This window comes from Macrotis lagotis, chromosome X (assembly GCF_037893015.1).
Source record: "Macrotis lagotis isolate mMagLag1 chromosome X, bilby.v1.9.chrom.fasta, whole genome shotgun sequence".
In the NCBI taxonomy this organism is placed as follows: domain Eukaryota; kingdom Metazoa; phylum Chordata; class Mammalia; order Peramelemorphia; family Peramelidae; genus Macrotis; species Macrotis lagotis.
In genome coordinates, this window is record NC_133666.1 from 142,409,997 (window position 1) to 142,435,963 (window position 25,967).

The following is a 25,967-nucleotide window of genomic DNA, read 5'->3' on the forward strand; positions in this document are numbered from 1 at the left end:
ATCTTGCTAATAATACATAGAAATGCTGAGGATTTATTAGTTTATTTTATATACTGTAACTTTGCCAAAGTTGATAATTGTTTCTAGTAGTTTTTTAGATGATTTTTTTTAGGATTCTCTAGGTATACCATCATGTCATCTGCAGAAAGTGAGAGTTTTGTTTCTTCCTTCCCAATTCTAATTCCTTCGATTTTTTTCTCTTATTGCAAAGCTAACATTTCTAACACAATATTAAATACTAGTGATGATAACAGCATCCTTGTTTTAACCCTGATCTTATTGAAAATGCCTCTAGCTTATCCCTGATGGTTTCAGATAGATACTGCTAATCATTCTAAGGAACAATCCATTTATTCCTATGTTCTCTAGAATGAATGGGTGCTGCATTTTGTCAAAATTTTTTTCAGCATCTATTGAGATAATCTTATTATTTCTGATAGGCTTATTGTTGATATATTTGATAGAATTCATTTGTGAATCCATCTGGCCCCTGGAGATTTTTTCTTAGGGAGTTCAAAAATGACTTGTTGAATTTCTTTTTTCTGAGATAGGGTTATTTAGGTATTTAATTTCCTCTTCATTTAATGTGGGCAACATATTTTTGTAAATATTCATCCATTTCACTTAGATTGTCAAATTTATTGGTATAAAGTTGGACAAAATAATTCCAAATTATTAATTTAGTTTCCTCCTCATTGGTGGTAAGTTCACCTTTTTCATTTATAATGCTAGCAATTAGGTTTTCTTTTTTTAAAAAACCAAATTAACCAGAGGTTTATCAATTTTATTGTTTTTTTTCATAAAACCAACTCCTGTTTTTATTTATTAGTTCAATAGTTTTCTTGCTTTCAATTTTATTAATTTCTCCTTAATTTTTAGAATTTCTAATTTGGCATTTAATTGGGAGTTTTTAAATTTTTCTTTCTCTAATTTATTAGTTGCATGTTTGTTCATTGATTTCCTCTTTCTTTAATTTATTCATGTAAACATTTAGAGATATAAAATATCCCCTGACAACTGCCTTGGTTGTATCCCATTTTTTGTTTCTTGTCTATTTATTGTCATTATCTAGGATGAAAATCATTAATTCTTTCTATAATTTGTTGTTTGATCCATTCATTTTTTAAAATGAAGTTATTTAGTTTCCAATTAATTTTAGGTCTATCTCTCTATGATCCATTATGGCATGTGATTTTTATTGCATTATGATCTGAGAGGGATATATTCACCATTTCTGCCTTTCTGCATTTGATTATAAGGCTTTTATGCCCTCGTACATGGTCAGTTTTTGTGTAAGTACTATATACTGTGGGGAAAAAAAGTATATTCCTTTCTATCCCTATTCAACCTTTTCCAAAGGTCTATCATGTCTAGGTTTTCTAACATTCTATTTTCCTCCTTAACTTACTTCTTGTTTATTTTATGGTTAGATTTATTGAAATCTGAGAGCTGAACATTGAGGTCTCCCACTAGTAGAGTTTTGTTGTCTGCGTCCTCCTGTAACTCATTCAACTTCTACTCTAAGAATTTTGATCCTATACACTTGATACATACTGATTTAGTATTGAAATTGCTTCATTGTCTATGGTCCCTTTTAGGAGGATATAGTTTCCTTCCTTATCTCTTTGAATGAGATCTATTTTTGCAGCTGCTTTGTCTGATATAAGGATTGCTACCCCTGCTTTTTTCAACTGAAACAAAATCTATTTTGCTCCAACTTTTTACCTTTACTCTGTATGTATCTCTCTGCTTCAAATGAGTTTCTTGTAAGCAGCATAGTGTAGGATTCTGGTTTTTAATCCACTTTGCTATTTGATTACATTTTATGGGAGAGTTCATCCCATTCACATTCAAAGTTATAATTACTAACTCTTTATTGCTCTCCATGCTATCTTCCCTCGGTTTGTAATTTTCCCCCTTTTTTACTTTGTCCATATTCCCCAGTATTTTGTTTCTGAATACCACCTCCTTCAGTGTGTTTGTTGCTTTATATCCAACCCCCTCCCTTTTCTTTCCCCTTTCCCTTTGCCCCTTCTTCCTTCCCTTCCTTCTGTTAGTTCCTCTTTTCCTCCCTCTCTCCCTTGTGATACCTGAAAGGTAAGATAAGTTTCTTAACTTAACTGAGTGTGTGTATGTTAACTTTGTGTCAAATCTGATGAGAATAAAATTCAGGCAGTTCTTACCTCCTCCCTTCTTCCCTTCTATTGCAATAGAACCTTTTTATGTAATGTGATTTACCCCATTCAACCTCCTCCATCCTCCTGTCTCTTTAATGCCACCCCACCTTTTAAAGGAGATTTTGTTTTTAAATCATTCTGTCAGAGTCATGGACAAGTCATGAGTGTCCATTACTTCTGGTTAAGTATGTTCTCTGTAATAGAGTTACAGTTCTCGAGAGTTATGAGAATCTTTCTCCTAGGTGGAGATATAGCCAGTTTCATCTTATAGGATAGCAGCTTTTTTTTTCTTTATCCTTTTTTTACCTTTTCATATGTCTCTTGTTTGAAGTCTAAATTTTCTATTTACCTCTGGTCTTTTTATCAGGAAAAGTTGGAAGTCTCTTATTTTGTTAAATGCCCATCTTTTCCTCTGGAAGAGAAGGCTCAGTTTTGCAGGACAGTGAATTCTTGGCTGCATTCCAAGCTCCCTTGCTCTTCAGAATATTGCATTCCAGGCCCTTTGATCCCTTAATGTTGATGTAGCCAGGTCCAGTGTATTCCTTACTATGGCTCCTTAGTATTTAAATAGTTTCTTTCTGACTGCTTACAGGATTTTCTTTTATCTGATCATTCTGGAATTTGGCCTCAATATTTCTTGGTGTTTTCATTTTGGGATCCCTTTTAGGAGGGAATTGATGTATACTTTCAATAACTATTTTGTTCTCTGGTTCCATGATATCAGGGCAATTTTCTATCACTAAATTCTGTAATATTGAGTCAGGCTTTTTTTTCTCCTTAATGTTTTCAGGAAGCCCAATGATTCTTAACTTGGCTCTTCTGGATCTATTCTCAAGGTCAGTGGTTTTGATGATGAGGTATTTTATATTTTCTTCTACTTTTTTTATTTTTTGGTTTTAAGAGGTTCTTGTTGTCTCATGAAGTAATTAGTTTCCAGATTCCATTCTTTTTTTTAAGAGAAGAATTTTCTTCATTTACCTTTTGCATCACCTTTTCCAAATGGTCAATTCTATTTTTGAAGGAATTTTCTATTTGCCAGTTGAGGTTGTTTGTTTGTTTTTTAGGTTTTTTTGCAAGGCAATGGGATTAAGTGGCTTGCCCAAGGCCACATGGCTAGGTAATTATAAAGTGTCTGAGGCCGAATTTGAACTCAAGTACTCCTGACTCCAAGGCTAGTGCTCTATCCACTGTGCCACCTAGCCACCCCAGCCAGTTGAGGTTTTAAGAGAATTATTTTCTTTTTGCATTTATCCAATTGTATTTTTCCAAAGATTTGTTTTCTTTTTGCAAGATGTTAATTTTCTCTTGCAAGGTATTAATTTTCTCTTGAGTTTCTTTTCCCAATTTTTCCAATTGATTTTTAAACTCCTTCCTGATTTCTTCTAGGTTGCCATTCTGGGATGGAGCCCAATTCATATTCTCCTTAGAAGTTCCAGATCTCTCTGTGTTAGGATCTTTGTTTTAAAGGTAGTTTTCTATGGACCCCCTTTCCGCTGACTTTTCTTCATTTTCCTAAGATCTTGTGTTGGGGGGGGTGGGACTGGTTCACAGACCTTTGGTGCTGAAATTCCTAGAGCCTTTGCTCACTCAGCCAGTAAGGGGTGTTGGCTGCTTTCTCTAGGGTATCTGTGATATTGATTTGAGGACCACTCCCTAGGCCTGAAGAGAGTGGGGGGGGGGGCGTAGCTGGATACTGTTATCCTTGAACAATAAGAGCTGGGTCCTGGAGTTAGATATTTAATCTTATTCTACTGAGGGAGCTCTGCTGCCTATGCCTGAGGCTGGGGGTGGGGGGATTCGTGGAGCTGTTACTGTGTTTGTTCTGGGAAGAGGAGTCTGCTGAAAGTATGGAACCCATGGTCCTGGTCCACCAGACCTTCTGAGCAGAGCTGAGCGGATTGATGTCCAGCCCCACTCTGCATCTTTCTATGCTGGAATTTCCCCTCCAGCCCCACTGGAGCTTCCAGGGATGTCACTCATGCAGCCAGAGCCTCTAAAGCTGTTCTTAGGTTAGTCCTCGGGCTTCACTCTGCTTCTCCTGGGTTGGTTCTCTGTTCTCTGCCTCCGGCTCACCCATGCTCCCCTGAGATAGGCCTTGTTGGTAGATGTTCTTCTCCTAGCTTCTTTTTCTAGGTTTTGTGGATCGAATTCCTATTAAGAGGCATGATTCATATTAGTTCTGAGGGAAAACCAGTAGACCTTAGCACAGTGCCTATCTTCTCTCCACCATCTTGGCCGGAAGTCCACCAATAATTTTTTTTAAGGATTTTGCAAAGCAAATGGGGTTAAGTGGCTTGCCCAAGGCCACACAGCTAGGTAATTAAGTGTCTGAGGCTGGATTTGAACTCAGGTACTCCTGACTCCAGGGCCAGTGCTCTATCCACTGCACCACCTAGCCGCCCCTGCCAATCATTTTTTTTAAAGAGATCTCAAAAAAAAAAACTCCAAGGAATATTGTAGTCAATTTCAGAATTATCAACTAAAGGAGAAAATGTTGCAAGCAGCCCAAAAGAATCAATTCAAATACCATGGAGTCAGTCAGGATTATGGCAGGATTTAGCAACTTCAAAATTGTAGATTGTAGAGCTTAGAATATGATATTTTGGAGGGCAAAGGAGTTTGGATTACAACTAAGACTCAATACCCTGCAAAACTCAGCTTACTATTTCAGGGTTTGAAAAGATGAATTCACAACAAACTATGGGGTTTTTAAACTTACCTCATAAACAGTCCAGAACTGAATCAAAAATTTGATCTTCAAATACAAGACTCAAGAGAGGCATAAAAAAGGTAAATGGAAAGGAAAACAAAATATTAGTTAATAAGACTAAACTGTTTATATACCTACATTGGAATATAATACTTATAATGCTTGAGAATTGTAGAAAGAAGTATACTTAGAGGATGTAGGTATACATTGATTATGAGTATGAAACAATTGAGATTGTATATGTATTAGGACTGTTGAAAGGAGTATACTTAGAAGGTATGGGTATAAGTTGATTATGATGTGTTAATATTTAAAAAAAACTAAAACTTAAAAAAGAATCATACTGGGAGAAGAGAGGGTAAATCACATCATATAAAGAAGCACTAGGATGTTTTATAGTAGAGGGATAAAAGGGAGTGTGTGAGTATTGTTTGAATCTTATTCTCAACAGATTGGTCTCAATGAGGTAATAATATACACTCTCAATTGATTTCAGAAATTTATCTTACTCTACAGGGAAATATGAGAAGAAAGGGGAGGAAAAGGTAAGGAAGGGTTAGTAGAAAAGAAGGCAGATGTAGAAGGGGAAAGAAATGGGGGAGACTGATAGAAGAAAGAGCAGACTGAGGGAGGTGGTGATCAAAAGCAAAATACTGGATATTTTGGAAGGATAGGGTAAAGGAGAGAAAACATGTAAGTGGGGAAAAATAATGGTGAAGATGAATGAGATGAAATTCTTCTTAAAACAGAACTGGATAGTAGAGTAGATTAAAAACCAAAATACATTATGTTGCTTGCAAGAAACACATTTGAAGCAGAGATTTTATTGGTTGGTTGAATCTTGTCTTTTGGTGTTGAAGACGACCAAAATGACATCATTATGTTGGAGACAAATTATGATGTGTCTGATCAGACTGATACAAGTTTGGAATGCTCTACCCCAGGTTGGACACAAATAGTCCATGTGAACACCTGGAGTGGGTACTCTAAATTTACATTTGTCATGTTTCCTTTCAGCTGTTTCAATTCTGCCTTCCTCATAGAGTGCAGCACCCTCACTGATAAGGGCATGCCATGCTGGGCAGTCCTATGCCTGGTCACACTTGAACTCAGGTCCCCCTAACTGCAGGGCCAGTGCTATATCCACTGTGTCACCTAGCTGCTCCTTTTCATTGCTTTTTAATTGACTGACAATCTCACTCCCTATAGAAGTTTTTCCAAACCATCTAATTCTCTACTCCCAGTTAGTTCCCTTCTCTCAGCTGTCCACCATGTCTCTTTCTTTGCTAAGGATTGAGGTCATTGATTTCCCCTTCCCTTTTCTTCATTACATTATGTTTTAACATTATACACTAAGCTTTCTTTCATTCCCCCAGGGTATTAGCTAAATGATTATAACACTATCCTTCCCCCTGGTGGAGTGGGGGGGGGGTACTTCAGAGAAGGGATGAGTTATTAGGGCTGCTGTATTAGGCCTTTTTTTGTGTGTGGATTTTCATGAGGAAGTTTTTACAGTACATTTTTTGCTTCCTATGTTGTAATTTATTGTTCTTAAAATGATTTTTAAAGGAAGTTAAATATAGCCATCATCCTTGACTTTTTTTAAAGCTGTCGTATAGTTGTTAGTTACCTTTGAAATATCTTCCATTTATCACTTTCTTTCCACTAATGCTACTTTAGGTGTGTCACTCATCTTCTGACTAGATTACTTGGTCTCCCTGCTGTGTCCCCTGTTCTAGCCTTTTCCCAACTTCATCCTTCACACACCTGCCAGACTTATATTCCTAATACTGAGGTCTGATTATGACACTCCCTTGTTCAAGATCCTTTAGTGTTTCCTTGTTTTCAAATAAAATACTAACCTTAATCTGATATTCTAGACTTTTACAACTCCAATCTACTTCACTTTATAGCACTTGGAAATCGAACATTCACTCTTTTCTGAAACGATCTGTCTTTAGATGTTTTCTCCTATCCCTCTAATGGATTTGCCCCTGCTCTCCAAAATCCTTGTTCATCAAAACCTATCCGACTTTTACACAGGAAAGTTTCTTAATCTTTGTGTCATGGTCCCACTTAACAGTCTGGTGGAGGTTAACAGTCTACAGTGATTTAACATGCATAAAAAAATACAAATCCATACAAAGAGATCCATCCAGATGTGATTTCTTCCCTTCCAGAATCTCACAATTCTGACTTTTATAAAAGCACTTACTTATTTGTCTCATTCTTCCTATTGTAATAGAAGTTTCACAAGGGCAGGGAATTTGTAGTTAAATTTTTATAGCTTCAAGATCCAGTGAAGAGTCATGAATGAAGTGAGTATTTATGTGTTTGGTGAATTCTCATAATATGATAGCAAAGTAAAAAAGTCTAAGAGAGGGGGTAGCTAGGTGGTGCAGTGGATAGAGCATGGGCCCTGGAGTGAGGAGTACCTGAGTTCAAATCTGGTCTCAGACACTTAATAATTACCTAGCTGTGTGGCCTTGGGCAAGCCACTTAACCCCATTTGCCTTGCAAAAAAAAAAGTCTAAAAGAGGCAAAGTTTCTAGGTAAGTGACAGAACTGAATGAACTGTAGTTGTCTAGTTCTCCAAAAAAAAGTTGGTGCAACATTATCTACATTGTAGTCATCACCTGTTTAGTGGCCAAAATATGGTTAAGATATGTGAAGAGTGGAAGAAAAAGTATTCCAAACGGTCCCAGTGAACCATACCATTTTCCACTGGTGAACTCCATATCACATATACTAAGCAAGGGAATTTGGGCAGCTCAAAGCAAAAAAGGTGCTTTTTTTTTTAATGTCATCCTTGTCCTAGCCTTGTAAAGTAGGCATGGCAGGTACTTTCCTCATTTTACAAATGAGAAAACAGATGGAGTAGTTTCATAGCTGGTTAGTTAAGATTACCTAGCTTAGGAGCTGATTTGTTGAGTGTGGTGATGATTTCAACAGATCACAACTCAAAACTTAGTTCTACATGGCAGAGTAAGACTATTTTCTTACATACTACATTTAAGTCTGTTTAAATTTCAAAATCTCTATATATTTGAGATTGAAGGGGGGAGAGGGTAAGGTCCTTCAATGTCACTGTTAACTAGAGAGGATCATTTCAGTAGATTACCATGTTCCTCATCTTTTATTCCACCTTCAGATTTATGTCCGCTTTCTTTAGACCCATGACTGATTTTCACAGAATCAAATTGAGCTAGGAAAATCTTGAAGGGAAGAAAGAGAATAAACATTTATACCACACCTACTCTCTGCCAGGCACTGTACTATGCACTCCTAACAATGACCCTAGGAGGGAACAGAGGTAAACAGAAGCTAAGTGACTTGCTGAAGGTCACATAGCTAATTAATGTCTGAGGCTGCACTTGAACTCAAGTCTTCTAGTCTCCAGGCCCAGGGCTCTATCTGTTGAGCTGCCAGCTTCCTCAACTTTTACTGAGAGGAAACTGAGTGCCAGTTAAATGACATGACATACCCAATGTTGCATAACTAGTCAATGAATGTTGGCCTAGAATGCATTTCTCTTGCCACCCAGTCCAGTGATCTCTCTTCCACTTGTACTACATTATTTTCTCTTTGGTACTTGCTGGCTTCCTTTCTTGCTAGTGTTTAAAGAAACAGGTTTTTAATTTACATGCCAAAAGCAACAGATGCCAAAAAAATGTAAAGTTGTGAGTTTATTGCATATGTAACAAAAATGAACATGACCTCCTGGGTCCAGCCTACTATACAATCACTGTTTATTTCCAGCTGGTTCCATAACCACATTAAATAGAACTAGTATTTCTTTAAATACTTTTGATTTAGACATAAAACGAAACATTAGTGTACAACTTTCACAAAATAAATCAGCAATAAAAACAGTGGGAAGAATAACAAGGATAGCAGCAATACTTAAAAACAAGACATTACAAAATAAATTAAAAAATACATTATAAAGTGGTTGAGGAACAAAAATAAACAAATTAAAAAATGTATACTGTGTCTTCGAGAGGGCTGTGTGGAGCAGCAGGGACCTGGGCACTGGCTCCAGAAGGTGAGGGTGATGGTGGTTTCTCTATAGAAAGGACTTTACTTGAAATCTCATGGATTTCATGACCACCTCAACCTGAATTTAGTAGACCATACTGCTAAATAAGCAAGCTTACACTTTCACCATCAGAACTGATAATTTCTGCTTTTCAGAAATCAACGATGTTGGTTCACTTCAACCCAAACATGAGGAGTCAGCCTCCTCTCCTCTTCCCTGTTTCAAACACAAGCAGAATGGTGGTTTTCCTACATCCCTGAGTGTATAGTGTAGGCTGATGACAGTTTGTGAAGGCAAGCCTGGAAAATTGTACCCCTGGAGTTAGAGGACATGGGGTGAGAGTGGGGGGAGTTCTATCCTGTATCACAGAGGAGAAAGGCAAACGAGATCATGCTTCAAGATGATTTCACAAGTGCCCTCTCCCTCTTCTGAGTGGATTCATGGGAAAGACATAAGGAGGGCCTACCTGCCACATTTCATTCTTTGGGAAGGTTCAGCAATGACTGAACAATTTTACATGTTCAAGGTTATTGGAGTGCAATGTTGTTTGTGATGACAGGACTATTTGGAAGGAGACAGCTGGAGCTTTGAAAAATTCTGCTCATTTCAGTTAACATGACAACTGTGACAAACTTCAACAACTTTGGACATGGGTCTCCCAAGGCTGGGGCTGGCAAATCTGACTGTACAGTCAATAACCTGATGCAGAAACAAAAGAAAGAGAGAACACCCTTCCTTGTGTATTCAGGAAGCTTTCTGATCTGCCTTGTACGTACAAGGGTTACCAGATGCTGACCACTCGGGTCTCACTTAACATTCTATAAAATCCACTAAACTGTTTACAGAATTTTAAAAGGGTGGTTCCTCTCTTCATTGTTGCTGACACAGAGGAGGTAGTTTAAAGGCTGTCAAATCAAACAACACATTTAAAAACCTTTCAAAACATCTGCCTTTAGTTTTTAGACTTACACAGATTCTGGGTAATGGTTGGGAAAAAACAAAAGGTGTATTCTACATAATTTTGAGTCTGTCACAAATGAGACTCACAGCAAAAACTTGTATGTGATTATTTGGGCAGAACTCTGGGAGGCAACTAGAAGAGCTCCTGCTTAATAGGACCAGAAACCAAAATCAACTGGACTACAATTGTGAAAGCCAAGACTTTTAGAATTCAAGTATCTAAGAGATTCCAAGGACCAGAAATCTGAAACAGTTTATCAAATCTTTCTATTTCAGCAGTCTGAAGCAATATTTTTTCTGCTTCTGAAAAATCTCAATGGTCCCAAAGTGCTGCTGAGGTCCTAGAACCTGTCCGAGGGGAGTGACTGTCCAAATTCTGCTGCAGAAACCTTTGCCAAATTGTGCAAACCAGATCTGCTAAAACAGGTATGCTTTTATACCACTTAGTTCCTTCCACTCGCTACATTAACTTACAATATGTTCAAGAGAAAAAGACAACAGAAAAAATTTATCAGGATTTGGAAGAGTAGGTAACTGCTAATCAGTTTATGAACTATTCTGCTGCAGTATAAAGTTATTGGCAATGTCAAAGCCTTTTATTTTTAAAGGAAAAAAAAGGTAAAGAATAATATTCCAGAATATTCCAATTCATCTCAGACCTACAGCTGAATCACAAGATTTTAACCCACATACTGAACAGCTGCTAAATGTCTTGCTAATGAATTACTCTGGCCTTGCCAAAAAATAAAAAAAAAAATATTCTATACAATCACATCTATTGTTTTTTAACTGAAATTTTAACTTTCCGAAAATCACGCCCTTTTTTGTTAAAATACTGTCAGATCTTTTGTGCAAATTAGAAAAACTGTTAGTGACTTTACAGCCTGAACTTGCACTTCCTGGGAAGCCATTGTGGCAAGAGAATTGAATACCAACCTTTAATGTTAGCTTAAGACACTAGGGGAACAGACAGATGTGGCACTGTGAAATCACCTCACCTCTGTTGATGACAGTCACTTTAAATCTTTGCTATAATTTTATATCAAATTTGTGATTACTCCTTTTCCCACTCCCTTCCAAGCTGCCTTTTAAAAGGCCAATGACTTTTAAGAACAGAACTTTGTTCCATAGTTTAGCTTTTAGCAATTTAAAAAAAAAATCTGTTACAAATTCAAGTCGTACAATGGTTGCTTTATCAGGTAAAATGGTGGCATGGAAATCGCAGGTTGGAGATTAATTGATTAAGTTGGATACATGGTCTGTTCCTCATACAGGCTCCACTAGGTGGTGTTTTTACTGGAAAAACATTTGAAACTGGACAGACAGAAGGGACAAGGCCCTCTTCAGAAGAAAGAAAATTGTTCCCATGTGCAAAACGTTTTAATAAGTACTCCCCCGGAGCCTTCAGAAAAAGCTGCCTGGATTCTTTCATCCTTCCTCAGGTGAACCATCTTTCTTACCAAGAGCTTCTGGCTTTGGCAGAGTTTCAGCTCTTTCTGCCATTCAATATGCATACACTAGGCAGTTTTATATTCTGTTAGAAATTAATTGGTTATCCCTTCATAACAGCCTGCTACGGTGTGCAATTTGGAATTTCAGCTCTGGTAAGATATCTTGCAGCTACTGAAACTCAAAGGGAACCTCAAAGGGACTTTGAGACAGAACAGCTGATTACATCTACCAGCTATAAGTCCTCAGTTAAACCAAGCTCTGTTACCTTAACTGTAGGTTGATGCTCCTATAAAAGACCACAGGTCACTGACCCTATCACAATATGTGTTACATGTCTAGCAGAATATCCTGTGTAACCAAAGCCAAATATTGAACTTGGCTGTATTTTATTGGATGGGTGATGGAAGGGGGGGAAGAGGGTATTGTAATAAAGGAGGAAAATATGGGTAGGAGCCACCGACAAAAGTCCCTCCCCCCCAAAAAAGGAGGGAAGACAACCCTTTCCCCAGGGCTGTCTAGTGTTCCAATGCCTCAGTCAGCCTAGCAGGAGGCCCACAGAAAGCTTATAAGCTTTTCATCAGGGGTCCATGAGCTCATATCCATTTCCTTTGGTCTCTTCTTCACTCCACTGCAAACCCGCATGTCTCTTCCACAGCCGTCAGCAGTTTCTCATAAAGCTTCTCATAAGACTCATAAGGCGGAATGTCAATCCGATTAAAGCTAGGTCAACCAGATAGAAGGACAATAGATTAACACAGGTGATAGGTCTTGAAGATATGTTTAAAAGAAACACTCAATCTGCTGTGGGAGTGAAACAAAAAATAATCATCATGTCTCTAACAGGAGGATGAGAAAGAAGTCAAGACATGTTCTTTAACTTTCAAATAAGGTAGGTTGCTTCTAGCTGAAGGTTTTCTGACTACAACACAATAACAAAAAAAAAATTCAAGGTCTTCAAAATAGAATACATTTGAACTGTAATCATTTACCCTGATATGACAAACCTCCCAATCTTATGTTTTCTTTTATAGTTGATAAAAAAAAACACAAAAGAACCCAATAGCAACAAGATTTGGGTACTGTTTGTGTTCTTATCCTAGTTTGACTGGTAAAAAAGTCACCAATACACTGTCACATAACTCCTTCTCTAGAAACCTGGGAAAATGTTCATAAAGATAAGGGAGAGATTTAGTTCCCAAAGCAGAAATTAAGTTATGTGAGTGGAGGAAAACAAACAAAAACCAACACAAATCTTTGAGAGACAGAAGACTGACTAGATAGTCCACATGGACATTTGCTCCTATATTCATCTCAGAAGAAAAGACTTGGATATGAAAAATTGTGATCTAGATGATATTTGATGTTTTATTTAGTTTTTAAATGGTCAGTAGAAATATTAAACAGGTTTCTAATAAGAAAAAGATAAACTAAATGGCACTATGGGTCCCAATTATAACCAGAGTATTTTTGGATTCCTGGGAGCTCACTTATTTTAAACACTAAAATATTAAATAATACCTATTATAATGATTGTTTCAAAGAAAAAGTTTACAAATTTTTATTAAAAACTGATTAATATAATTTTGCTGGTCAATATTTTGCTCAGTGTGTCTTTACAGTAAAATGGAGAATTTATAATTTGATTAAAAATAGTTGCTTTCGTATAAATGAGGGTCTTCCAGCAAAGTTTTTGCTGTGATCTAATTTTTGAATGCAAACAAAACATTTCCATTGCAGAAAGTCACTGTCAACAAAAGATTTATGGAATTTTTTTCCCCTTCTTAAATTAATAAAAACTATCAAAATTGAGGGAAAGTTTTGGGAAAAGAGAGCACCAAGGATGCTAGGACAAATCTGGTTCATATTAAAGAGCATGTGTCATGTTAAGACAAACAACTGAATCTGTAAGAAATGTAGGAATATGGCAAATAGGTATTGCTCAAATATTTTTATTAATTACCTAGTAATAAAATCAGTGCCTTAAAAATATCATAAGATTGGTTTTTCAAAAATCTTTACATGGCAAAAATAGTGCACATAGTGGACACATTACCATCATTGGACTTAACCTCCAAATCTGATAAACACATAATAAAATATGTCATTTCCCATTTGCAAAGAAGACAGTTAGATAGGAAGACAAGAGATATGTAAATAAAACCAAGTACTTCAGAAAAGGAAATGAGATTTTCACTCTAATATTATTTAACAGACTGAATGCTTGCAATCTGAGGAACATACTTAAGAGCTTAAGATTTCTTTTCCTCACATGTACATATTTTCTCTTACCAGGTGTGGGCCTTAGGAAGGTTGTCTGTATTTGCATCTATCAAGTGGATGGTAAATAGCCTGGGTCCTGCAGCGCCTGTAGAACCTTACAAACCGACATTCTAGTTAATGCACTTCAGGGACAAATTTATGGCATTTCTCAACCCCTGTGGCTGTTAAAGCTTTGGTCTCTTAAGGCCTTAAAGGCTAAAGAGCTCACAATCAACTGTGTTTGTGTGTATGTTCCCTCAAACAGCCTGACATAAAGTTCATATATTAACATGGTTATTGGGTCAGCTAAAATTTGGAGCAAACAGTAGGAATAATTAATAAGTGACAGAAATTTTAGAAAAAACATCACATGAGGACTAAGTCAATCGGTTATCTACTCAAAAGGTTCAGACTGAAACGTGAATTTCCCCAAGACCAAAACCCTATAGTATACCAACCCATTAAAAAAATTAAACTTTTGGGGCAGTTAGGTGGTACAGAGATAAGAGAACTGGCCTTGGAGTCAGGAGGACCTGAATTCAAATCCAGTCTCAGAAACTTGAAACTTACTAGCAAGTCAATTGACCCCATTGCTTTACTCACCCCCTCCCCCAAATAAATTAATAAAATTAACTTTGAGAAACAAAAGGATTAGAAAACAACTAAGTTGAGAAAAATCTCAACTATCTCCCTTGCCCACCAGTTTTTATGATTGTACTTAGTCCTCAGTATAGATTAAATTCCATCAATTTTTTCAGGAAAATTTTAAAGCTTTTGATATAATGATGGATTTTGAACCACAGAAGCAGTGAATTTTAGGGATAAAGGAACCTTGCTAATCATTTAGTCCATCACCCTCATTTTATATAGGTGAAGTCTAAGTCTCTGAGAGGGTAAATACCCTATCCCAGATTGTAAGCTAGAGAGAATGCCACTCAGGTCTACTGATTCTCAGTCTGGTGCTCCTTCTATTGTACCAAACTGTCACAGCCTTTTGGGAACTCTGTAGGAGGGGATTTGGTTTTTGCAAGGCAATGGGGTTAAGTGACTTGCCCAAGGTCACACAGCTAGGTAATTATTAATTATCTGAGGCTGGATTTGAACTCAGGTCCTCCTGACTCTAGGACTAGTGCTCTATCCACTGTGCCATCCAGCTGCCCCTGTATGAGGGGATTTAGAACTATAATTACAGGAATGCCGTGTCAAAGCATTCTGGTTTTTCCCCGCCCCGAGAATTATTTTAGCCCATCCTTGGTAAAAGCTACAGCACGTTACTGTTCTTTGAAAGGAGAATGCTTGATTCATTTCCTCTCTCTACTGGTCAGCATATGTTCCAAAGTGTCCCTGGGAGACCATTTTACTGGTCATCTGGAGGCCACTGATGCATTGAAGATTTATAGAAATCAGGTCTCTTTAAAAAATTACCTGTCCATTTCTGCATATGCTGGCTTTGTTCAAAAAAGTTAACCCTGTTCACTGAATTACTTTATACTTGGATCAAGTGGTTTTGATTTCTTGACATGTTTTTCCTCAAGTTGATAAATTTTACCTTCAATTTTAGCAAATTTCACATGGCCTGGATTGTTAATATGTGAGTCTGATATAACAGAACTTACCATGGGGAAAGAATTCCTCTAGGAAAAAGAATGAATACATAAGAAAATTGAGGTTAAGTCTGACTTCTTTGTCCCAATGGAAGAAGCTAGTCAAAGATGGCTTTTTTGCTTGAAAGTATAGGTGGACTGGAAGGATGGTAGAGTTATTAATAAAAACAGGGAAGTTTTGCAGGAGTTCAGTAAAGAAATGAATCAGGGATACCCAATTTTGGGAGTTCTGTACAAAGAAACTATAGCACAGGGAATTAGGTATCCTGGGTCAGTGCCTGAGTTTAACACATATGAATGATTTATCTAAAATGAAGCTCTATGCTAAACTTCTGTGTGGGTGGGTAATGACAAATCAGCAATTAATGAAGGTAATAATACATGCTGCTATGACTACTGATAAAGGTTCAAATTATATGCTCATTTATTCATTAATTTCCCATCCTTTTATGTTCCCAACTAATATTGACATTTCCACCTGTACATATTTCAAAGTGCCTTTCTTACAATTTTCAGCCTTTTTGGTTTATCTCAATGACATGTGAAGAGATAGCATTAAAGTTCATATAAGCTGAAAAAACAAGTCAGTAAGAAAGGATTTGATCCCTCTGACAATGAATTGTTGAGCAATAATTTGATTATAAAATACAGCTGTGCAATCCTCCTCCTTGAAGATCACTGAAAATACAGCTATGTGCCAAGTGGCACAATGAACAGGACGCTACACTAGGAGTCAGTAGACACAACTTCTCATTGCTGTGAAACAATTTTGAGTCATATATGTCTTAGTTATCTCGTGCAAAAATGTTGGACTAAATGATCCCTAAGGTTCCTTATATTTCTGACATTCTAAGAAACTATCTGGAAACCAGAGGATAGACTAGAAAAACTCTGGTGCTCCCTGAATACAATTTTGTAGTTCTATCACCAGAATTAGTCTTGTTTTCTCATTGAATGGGAATATTCCTCCATTTGATCACAATCTGTATCTGACAGCAGAGGCCTCACACATACCAAATACCTAGCAAAGAATGGCTGACTATTGGTCTATAGTATTCAATAGTACAAGCCATTTATTAACAGTTAAACAAATATTAAGGTGAAAAAAGACAGTTCATAAAACCAAATCAGATCCCAGCCTGTCATGTCACAGACTTAAAGTGCCTGAATTGATAAATGACTCATCTGGCCCCAGCCCACACATCAGTCACCTTGCAAAGCCTTGAAACCTTGGAGAGGAACTCGTGTTGAACCAGTCACGAACTGCAACAATCTGGCTCTCCTTTCTTCGTCAAATGTCTCTACTGCCTGCCAGAACCACTTTACAATATTGCTATCTGCCATGCAGTGCTTGAGACGGGTATTTGACTTCCAATCATTCAGGTCTATTTTATCCAGGCCTCCTATTATGAGCTGTGAAAGTGTTAAAAGAGAATTACTTCAAAATGCAAAAGTAAAATGCTATGTTGTAGCTAAGAGATACCCAAAGAACTGAACTTTACCCCAAAATGAAATACTTCAGTCAAGAATTTTACTTCTAAATACCAACTCCTTCCATCCCCTGACTCTTAGTTCCTCTCCAGTCCTTACATCACATTTTATTCCATGTCTTTCTAATGTATTACAATGATCTGTATAGGGACTACAAGTTCCATGAGGCAGCAGCTATATCTGAATTATATACCTTGTATCAACCCTGTGCAATATAAGAATTTAGTAAATGAAGAATTACAATGACCAATCATGACTCCAGAAGACTGAGATAAAGCAGGTTTCTGAATAACTGGTAGAAAGGTGAAGGACTGTATGTATATACAATGAAGCATACATTTTCAGGTATGAGTAATGTAAGAATTTGTTTTGCCTAGGTTGGTTGTTTAGTAATTTTCAGTCATGCCCAACTCTTTATGACCCCATTTGGGGTTTTCTTGGAAAAGATCCTGGAGTGGTTTGCCATTTCTTTCTCCAGATCAATTTACAGATGAGGAAACCGAGGCAAATCGGGTGAAACACTTATCTAATAAACCACATAGCTATAAACCACATAGCTAGTAAGTATCTGAGACTGGATTTTGAAATCAGGCCTTCCTGATTGTGCATGTATACACACACATTCACTAAGTGTGACATAGAAGAAAAGAAGGGAGGAAGAAAGGACAGATATTTTTAAAATATAGAAAAAAGGGGTTTAAAAGGGGATATAAACAGAACATTTATTTGTATTACATTTAATATATACTTTAAAATGTTATATCCAATGGATTCACGGTTTCATGTACAATTCCTATCCTATCCTAAGCGGTATTTGGAAATATTCATGTTTGTTGAAGTTAAACAAGCTTATAAAAAAAGAAAAATGAAAAAAAATGTGGAACTGAGAATCATACTGAAATATGAACTGAACTTGAAGTATCAAAAAAAAAAACTGAATAAAGATGGCACCTATCACATATCAATAAAGGTTAATCTCAGTAAAATGGAAATATGTTCCAAGCCCAGGAAATATAAGGGTAAGCATAGCTGCCCTCTTAGCAGCTGACCTGATATCACTGTGCAGTTAACAAAGGCACTGGACAAAGGGTAAGAGAGTAAGTTTGAGGTGCCTATGGAACATCAAGGTGGAAATGGTCAGAGTGCCAAAGAAGAGGAAGAACTCAATATAACAGAGGAAAAGGATTGAAAAGAACATTATGGGTGGACTTCAAGGAAGCACAGTGGTAGAAAAAAGGGAAATTGGAGAAGACATAGAAATTTTATCATAAATGGGGAAAAGGAACAAATTACTGACCGTAAAGCTTTCTCTATGTCAGCAATTACTACTACCACAAATCAGCAAAATTAATAGTATTACAGGGGCGGCTAGGTGGCACAGTGGATAAAGCATCGGCCCTGCAGTCAGGAGTATCTTGGGTTCAAACCTGGTTTCAGACACTTAATAATTACCTAGCTGGGCAAGCCACTTAACCCCATTTGCCTTGGAAAAAAAAAACCCTAAAAAAAAATCAATAGTATTACATGAACTGGCAAATATATGCTAGACAACTCCCTGTGAGGAACCAAAGACAGAAATGCTGCACATATTCAGTATTTTTATCCAATGATAATTTAGAATGTTTCTCTGAAAAGGGCATAAGTTGGGAGCTGGAGTTTCTGGGGCCCTAATCATCTTTATGGTGACAAAGAATAAGGGGTAAAGTAAAACAATAAACAAACATTACCATTCCAAATACTACAAGCTATTAGAGGAATACAGGCAGTTTTAGATAGAAGTGTTTACTGGCTGTAATAGAAGGAAACATTTTTTTTGAGGGGATAGAGAACTCCATGTGCTAACTGCTGCCTTCTCTATAGCTGTTCTCTGTCCATGATCCATACCCTCTGGATCCCAGACATTTTCATCAAGTCTTGTCCTCGTGCTTTTACACTGCCATGGGACACGAGGATTGCTTTCTTTCTTGCATATGTTTTATTTCCCACTAAAAATGATTATGTAACAATTTTGGTGAAATAGCAAGTGTGTCTGCATGATATACTGTAGTTTGGATATATAAAAAAGCAGTTGTTCAAGGAATGAGGTGAGGTACAAGAAAATTAAACCTTACTCCTAAGCACATCTAGAAATTTTTCTCCTTTATTATTATTTCATCACAGCTATGCTTAAGATGCCACATAACTGCTTATTTCCTTAAGGAGAAAAAATTAAAGGGTAATTTATTAAAATCACCCAAATATTACCACAGAGGTCACTAAAATAATTTCATGGAGGTCCCTGGCCACTTCTTCATTTCCATAAGGGAAAAGACACTTTCTTGACTATGAGGGCAAGTTTAAGTCCATAAAGAGAAAAGGTTTTAGGATTCTTCAATCCCAGAGGTTGTTATAATTAAAACAAATGAATACCTTAAAATTATCATCTGCACAGATCTAAGCCCATTTACCGACCTTTGGAGCTGGCTTTTGTAGCAGTGGTAAGTAACATCACTGTCACCAATTTCAAAAGATGGCTCCAAAGTAGCTAAGGTGTTATAACTGTTCTAGAACCCAGTTCTATAGATTCTTTAAGGTCATGACTTAGCCCATCACTCCAACATGAGAGAAATGCACATACCTCAAGTTCTTTCTGGTCAAAAGGCTTTAGTAAATGTTGGGGGATGAGCTCGTTAAATCCTTTTTGAAGTGCTAGGAACTGAGCTTCGATTCCTCTCATAAACCTCCAATTTACATACAACCTGAAACAGAAAAATCTCCAAGTTGGAAGTAGTACAAAACAGTGTAGAAAGGAATGATTTTTTCCCCTCTCCATTGACAGTAAAAGAAATCTGCACACATGATGACAAACTGATAAAGTCAAATACTGCAGGTGGACAAATTATAAGCCTCCCCAACCACATCTCTCCCTGTCCCCTCAAAGTTTGGTATTAACAGTTGAACTGCTAAATTTCAGCACAGCAACTCATACCCACACATTTTCAGTTATTTAGTTAGGATTGGAAAACTATAAACTAACCTGATTCTTATAGCTCTGCCCTAACATTTCCAAGATCATTTATATAAAAATAGAACAAGAAAAAAATATATACCATTCTATAGATTAGGAAAGAAGAACGAACAAAATTTCCCTAAATCCCTCCAAAATGACAGGTGTTTATATAATGATTTACCTTGAGTAAGAGGCAGAAAAACAGGCTGCAATAGAGATTAGAGTCCAGCAGAGTGTGTAGGTCTTTGCCTTGTATCATTCTCTAGTAAACCACCTGTGACTGAGGGGGTCACCATTATAATGGAAACTGTAGTGTGGCTGTGGTGAGTGAGGTTACCCTTGGGAAGTCTTTCCTTTTAGTAAGACTTGGCTAGGACACAGAAATCAGTCCCATCCTCCCAATCTGTGCACTAACAACTAAATAGGCACTTATAATGCTTTCTCCCACTTTAGCAAAGGGTCATTACTTTTCCCCTCTCCCTGGGGCATGATGTGTGTTTGTTCACTTTAGAACCTTGCTAAGAAGGGTTACCATAGTCAGCAACCACAGGGTGCTGGATACCAGGACTTCTGAGGTCTCTTCCAGTAAATGTGACTCTATGGAAATAGGAGAATGGGGGAAGACTCTTGGTTTGTTCCATGATATTGTAAGCTCCTGGAGGACAGGAACCAAATCTAATCTAAACTTTGAAAACAGGGATTTATACAGTTCCATGGACCCTTTAGGTGCCCACATGTATTTATTGCAGCTACTGATGATCCTGCAGGTATTACCGGACATATTCTTTCTTGTTCTCCTCTGTGACAGGAACATTTCTACCATTTGGTTTGAGCTCATGTTGAAGAATCCGCCCAAAAGCATTATGTTCTACGCAGAAAGTGTGATCCAACACAGGAGTGATGTCATTCTCTCTGTCAAAGTAAAAAGTACATGTTAGGCCTTTTCCATTATAAAACATAATTGAAAATGGCTGAATTGGAGGAAAGAGGAAAAACCTTTTTCACTGAACATGTACAGAGCACTATGAAGTGTTATAATAAGAAAAAATTGGTACTTGAATCTTATGAAATTTAATCTAACTGGGAAAACAGAATAGCCATAAGGTAGTGGAGTACTGGCGAAAGAACAAAAGACATGAGGATCTTCTAGGAAACCTGAGTTCTAATCGCAGATCCAATATTAACTAGTTGTATGAGCTTGAGTAGGTTACAATCTTGTTGGGCTTCAATTGTCACCCATATAAGTTAGATCATCTTTAATGTTCTATCTAGGCTCTGTAAATCTAGGTGTTCAAAAACCAAAGAACACATTTATAAAACCACCTTTCAGCAGGTGAAAATTAATCTAGTACAACCTAAGTGCTTAAGTGCTAGGGAGGTGATATGGGGATGGAGTTGACAGGGGATGCTACACTATGAAAACAAAAATTTTAATATTGCTTCCCAGCCAAAAAAATACACTTTTAAGCAACAGACCATCCAGATTTGCTGGCCTAAACTTCAAAGTCTTTAACTGTATAGTTAGAACCTGATTTTTCTATTTACTATATCTAACATAGTATGCTAAAATATAAACTGCTGAGAGGGTGGAAGATGCATTCCTTCCTATCTCCTTATACCACCTCTAATTAAAACTACAGTTCAGGGGCAGCTAGGTGGCAAAGTGAATAGAGCACTGGCCCTGGATTCAGAGGACCTGAGTTCAAATCTGGTCTCAGACACTTAATAATTACCAACATGTGTGACCTTGCAAAAAACAAAAAAAAAGTAAAACTGTAGCTCAATTGAAAAACTATGAAATGAAACATGCCCTCATATAGAGCTGATCCATTAATGAGTGATTCTCGCTCAACTTGTTTGCAATTCATCGCAATTACACAAATAGACAATAGTTAGCTAGCACTGAAGCTGTGGACTCTCCAATTCTATGAAACACACTCATTCTCCAAAATGTGTAACTTTTAACATTTTGTGGGGAGATCCTAAAACAGTCTGAGCAAAGCAGAAAGTAATAATCATTTCTGCTTTGACAATTTAATAAGCCTTACTGAAATAAAAATTGCTCACATTTATATATCACTTACAAAATGCTTTCCTCAAGCCATCAATAGACAGAGAAAAAAAATTATGGCGCCTGAATGCAGACCAAAGCATACTATTTTCACTTTTACAAATTTGTTTTATGTCTACTTTTTCCCTCAGGTTTTTTTCCCTTTAGTTCTGATTCTTTTTTTTATAACATGATTAATACAGAAATATGTTAAACATGTCTGTACATGTATAACCTACATCGGATTACTTACTGCCATGGAGAGGAGGGACAGAAGGGAGGGACATAAAAAAATGTAAAATGCAAAAGTTTGCAAAAAGATGAAAAGTAGAAAACTATTTTTGCATGTAATTGGAAAAAATGAAATAAAATAACATTCAAAATGCTTTGTGGTAAGCCACATCACTATGAAGTGGTCAGTGCAAGTATTATTATTTACATTTTGCAGCTGAGTAAGCTGGGCCTCAGAGAAGTTAAATCAATAGAGCTCATGGACCCATGGCTAGTTAAGGACTGAAGCTGGGATTCATACGTACAATTACTGATTCTGAGACCACTGCTCTTTATACACAGCTTCAACTTTGTTAACTGGATGTGGACCGCAGTATTGCAAACCTAAAATAAGGGTTCATTAGTCACTGTTGTTTAAACTCAGTAAATCAACAAAAAGGAGAAATTGATTTATTAATTAAAAAAATCTTATCTGGTCAGATAACAGAAAATATATTTAAATATTCAGGTTAAATAATTTTTCTTTTATAAATATAATCTATTATACCTCTCCTTTTTATTCTCCTCTATACATATTCATTCCTGTTTCTCCTTTCTCTTAGGTGCCATGTCAGAGATAAAAGAAATCAATGAGAATTGCTACTCGTTTCCAATATGAAGAGTGTCTTGGACTTTAACCATTTGTAAATACACAGTACTTACAAAATCCAAACCAAGCTCTTGTGTAACTCTGGGTCAACTGATTCCAAATCTGATAGTTGAATGGGTTTCCCCAGCAGCTGTTTGTAGAAAGGAACTGTGAACCCTCCATTGATGTAGTGTCCATGGAACACAGCCAGACCCATTATCCGACCAACAAAGTGAAAATAAGACAAATGATCCTGTAGGGGACACCAAAGAGCAACAATGGATAAGAAGAATGACAAGTTAAATGCTGACATCTTGTGGTTTGCTGTTTCCATTTTAGGAATTCCTTGTTAGGAGTAGACAGTCTATAATAAAAAAGATAATTCAACATCTTCCTAGTTTCATTTTTTCTTTTATGGGCAAATATAAGAAAGTTATGGAGAATAATAAAGTATTTTTTAGATAAGATTTTGGAAAGATTCTTCCTGACACAATTATTCTTTTCCCTATTCTCCTGATGTATTGGTGGGGGGGGGTAGAAGTGAGAAAATTAATCATAGGGAAAAAAAAATCCCAACCCTATTTGTTAAGTTCATATTTGTCAATAAGGATAAGATGGTGAAAACAATAACCTTAAATGACTCAAAACTTTAATTAGAAAAACCAAGTTTTTGATTTAGATTTTGGATACTTCAGTTAGTTAATTAACACTTTGAGTTCTGTCAGTGGAAGGTTGTAAAGTTCAAGTAAAACCTTGACTTTAAAGTGATACATACTGCTCTACATTAACCAGACACAATATTCAGAGACTGTACTTAGGGGAAATAAGTATAGGAATATATCTTTTTTGATTGGCAAGAGAAAGTCCAGCACTTATAAAACTAGGAAATAAAACTTCTTTGATGATGAAAATAATATCTATTAATCAGAATTCTCTCAAATACCCATAAAGAATGGCACATTGCTAAATTCTACTTATTTACTATTCTTTGAAAAAACAAATTACTTTTAGATTCTATTTACTAAAAAACCTCAGGGGTACAAAATCATGCAAGTCTCCACCAGCCCTCACTTCCAATGGCTTTTTTTAATTTAAGATGACCTTTAAGCAAGTTATTTATTGACAAAATTCAAAATTTAATTGAATGGTAAAAGTCAGTTTAAAAAAAATTTTCCAATTAAGGTAATTAGCATTATGCTTATTAATACTTACAGGGTTGATTGAAGAGTCTGGATTGATTTGCAGCATGTAAATATTATCTGTAGAATACTGGAAGAGTCCATAATATGGATTCAGCATTTCATGGCACAGTAAATAGAGCCATTCCCTAGGGACAAAACATTATTTCAATCTACAATGGAGTATCTTCATCCAAAAGAACCCATTCCTAATAGAATTCAACCTGCACCAACAGTGCACACAAAAGTCAAACATGCATGTTTATAAGAAAGAAGAGTCAGTCATGTTACCCTAGAACAGAAAACAAATAAAACTTTTGACTTCAACAACTTAGTATTTACTAGACATATCTGCAGATAACAAAATTAGGCATTCTGAGGGCATGGGTGTGGGTGAGGCCAGGGGAAAAATAGAAAGCCAACAGCAGAAACAGATACTGCTTTCAATAAATTTTCTCAAAGAAGAGAATTTAAGTGATTTAACATCGGCTGGATTATGCAACCCTAGACAAAACTACCACTGAAATTCATTTCTGAAATAGTTTGAAGTGCCTGAATGTTTAAATCTACATGATTGTGATATTTATATAGTTTAAGGATGTTAAAACTTATTTTTTCTGTAAAATGAAACTATCCAGGCTATATGTTAAAAGGATTTTGTAGAAGCAAACATAAGGTCATTTTGAAATTTAAAAAAGCATTTAGTGTGCAACATTACATTATATGGAAGGGGAGATAGGACAACAAATGAGTTCCTGACTTCATAAAACTAACAGTCTACTTTGGAGCTAAAGAATCACTGTGAAACAGCATACTACAACATGGAGAAGCAGCATGGTCTCAAGGATTAGTAAGGATGATCTGGGTTCAAATTCCTGTCTCTGAGACAGACTCTGTGATCATAAGCAAGTCACTTATGATTACAAAGCCTGAAACTACTGTCAAACACTACACATTAAAGATGTGTTGCTATCTGTATCAGTGGATGAAGTTTTCTACCTTTTCTAATCTGAAATGCCTTCTTCTTCAAGTAAATTGAAAGTCAGTCAAGACAAGAGTTGGAGATGCAATAAATCTTAGTGCTATATAATATGGAGAAAGAGCACTTATGATTGAGGTAGAAAAGTTGGTACCTGAATCAGAACCTGAAGAGAGAAAAATATTTTATTAAGTATGGGTAGCTACTCCAGTCTCAGGAAAGAAGGAAAGGGAGATTTGCTGTGTATGCCTTGAGAAGCTGGACAATTACCATCTGCCCCAAAGCAACTTCCTCCCGCACCAGGAGACTTTGATTGCTAAGTCCAGGGAGTCCCCAGCCTCCAGGTGGAAGAGAAATAAGAGTTTCCACTGATATGAGCCTTTGATTCTAGGTCTTTGAGAATAGATAGAACAAGAAGAACATCACACACACTAACAAGCAACACTCTTTTCTTGTGATTTTTTTCCTTTAATTCTTATTCTTCTTTCACAATATGACCAATATGATAGCAGCACAAGCATAATCTTTGTCAGACTGCTTGTTGTTTTAGAGAAGGAGGGAGAAAGAGTTGGAACTTAAAAAATGAATGTTGATGTGGTATATGTATGTCATGAAACACTTTTGTTCTATTAGAAACCAGGAGGGATGGGAATTCAGGGAAGCCTGGAGGGATTTGCATGAACTGATGCTGATTGAGATGAGCAGAACCAGAAAAACACTGTACACCCTAACAGCAACATGGGGGTGATGATCAACCTTGATGGACTTGCTCATTTCATCAGTGCCACAATCAAGGACAATTTGGGGCTGTCTGCAATGGAGAATACCATCTGTGTCCAGATAAAGAGCCGTGGAGTTTGAACAAAGACCAAGGACTATTCCCTTTAATTTAGAAAAAAAAAACCCTGATATCTTATTGTCTGATCTTGTTATCTCTTATACACTTTATGTTTCTTCCTTAAGGATATGACTTCTCTCATCACACTCAATTTGGATCAATGTACAACATGGAAACAATGTAAAGACTGACAAATTGCTTTCTGTGGGGGGTGGGGGAGGGAAGTAAGATGGGGGAAATTATAAAACTCAAAATAAATAAAATTTTTTAATTAAAAAAGAAAAAATGAATGTTGAAAATTATCTTTACATATAATTGGAACAAATAAAAATACTATTTACAAATATTAAAAAAAAAAGGAAAGTCTGAGTAGAGGGAGTGG

The 25,967-nt window shown here is 36.6% G+C and overlaps 1 protein-coding gene and 1 long non-coding RNA gene across 4 annotated transcripts in view; one reads left to right on the forward strand and one right to left on the reverse strand.

The window, feature by feature from the left end:
- Positions 1–22,981, forward strand: part of LOC141499707 (uncharacterized) — a 98,440-nt gene extending 75,459 nt beyond the window's left edge. The window contains exons 2-4 of the long non-coding RNA XR_012471735.1: positions 10,163–10,312; positions 11,161–11,328; positions 22,565–22,981. This is a non-coding gene — a long non-coding RNA (uncharacterized LOC141499707). The remainder of the gene's footprint in view (positions 1–10,162; positions 10,313–11,160; positions 11,329–22,564) is intronic.
- SMURF1 (SMAD specific E3 ubiquitin protein ligase 1) overlaps positions 5,260–25,967 on the reverse strand; it is a 111,572-nt gene continuing 90,864 nt past the window's right edge. For 2 of the 3 annotated variants that reach the window (XM_074202368.1, XM_074202370.1), the window contains 7 exons: positions 23,803–23,917; positions 22,665–22,843; positions 20,456–20,593; positions 19,310–19,430; positions 16,413–16,614; positions 13,628–13,712; positions 5,260–12,058 (listed from right to left, as the gene is read on the reverse strand). In XM_074202368.1, the coding sequence (XP_074058469.1) occupies positions 11,959–12,058; positions 13,628–13,712; positions 16,413–16,614; positions 19,310–19,430; positions 20,456–20,593; positions 22,665–22,843; positions 23,803–23,917 (940 nt within the window). In that variant the 3' untranslated portion in view covers positions 5,260–11,958. The remainder of the gene's footprint in view (positions 12,059–13,627; positions 13,713–16,412; positions 16,615–19,309; positions 19,431–20,455; positions 20,594–22,664; positions 22,844–23,802; positions 23,918–25,967) is intronic. The other variant, XM_074202369.1, reaches the window with a different exon arrangement.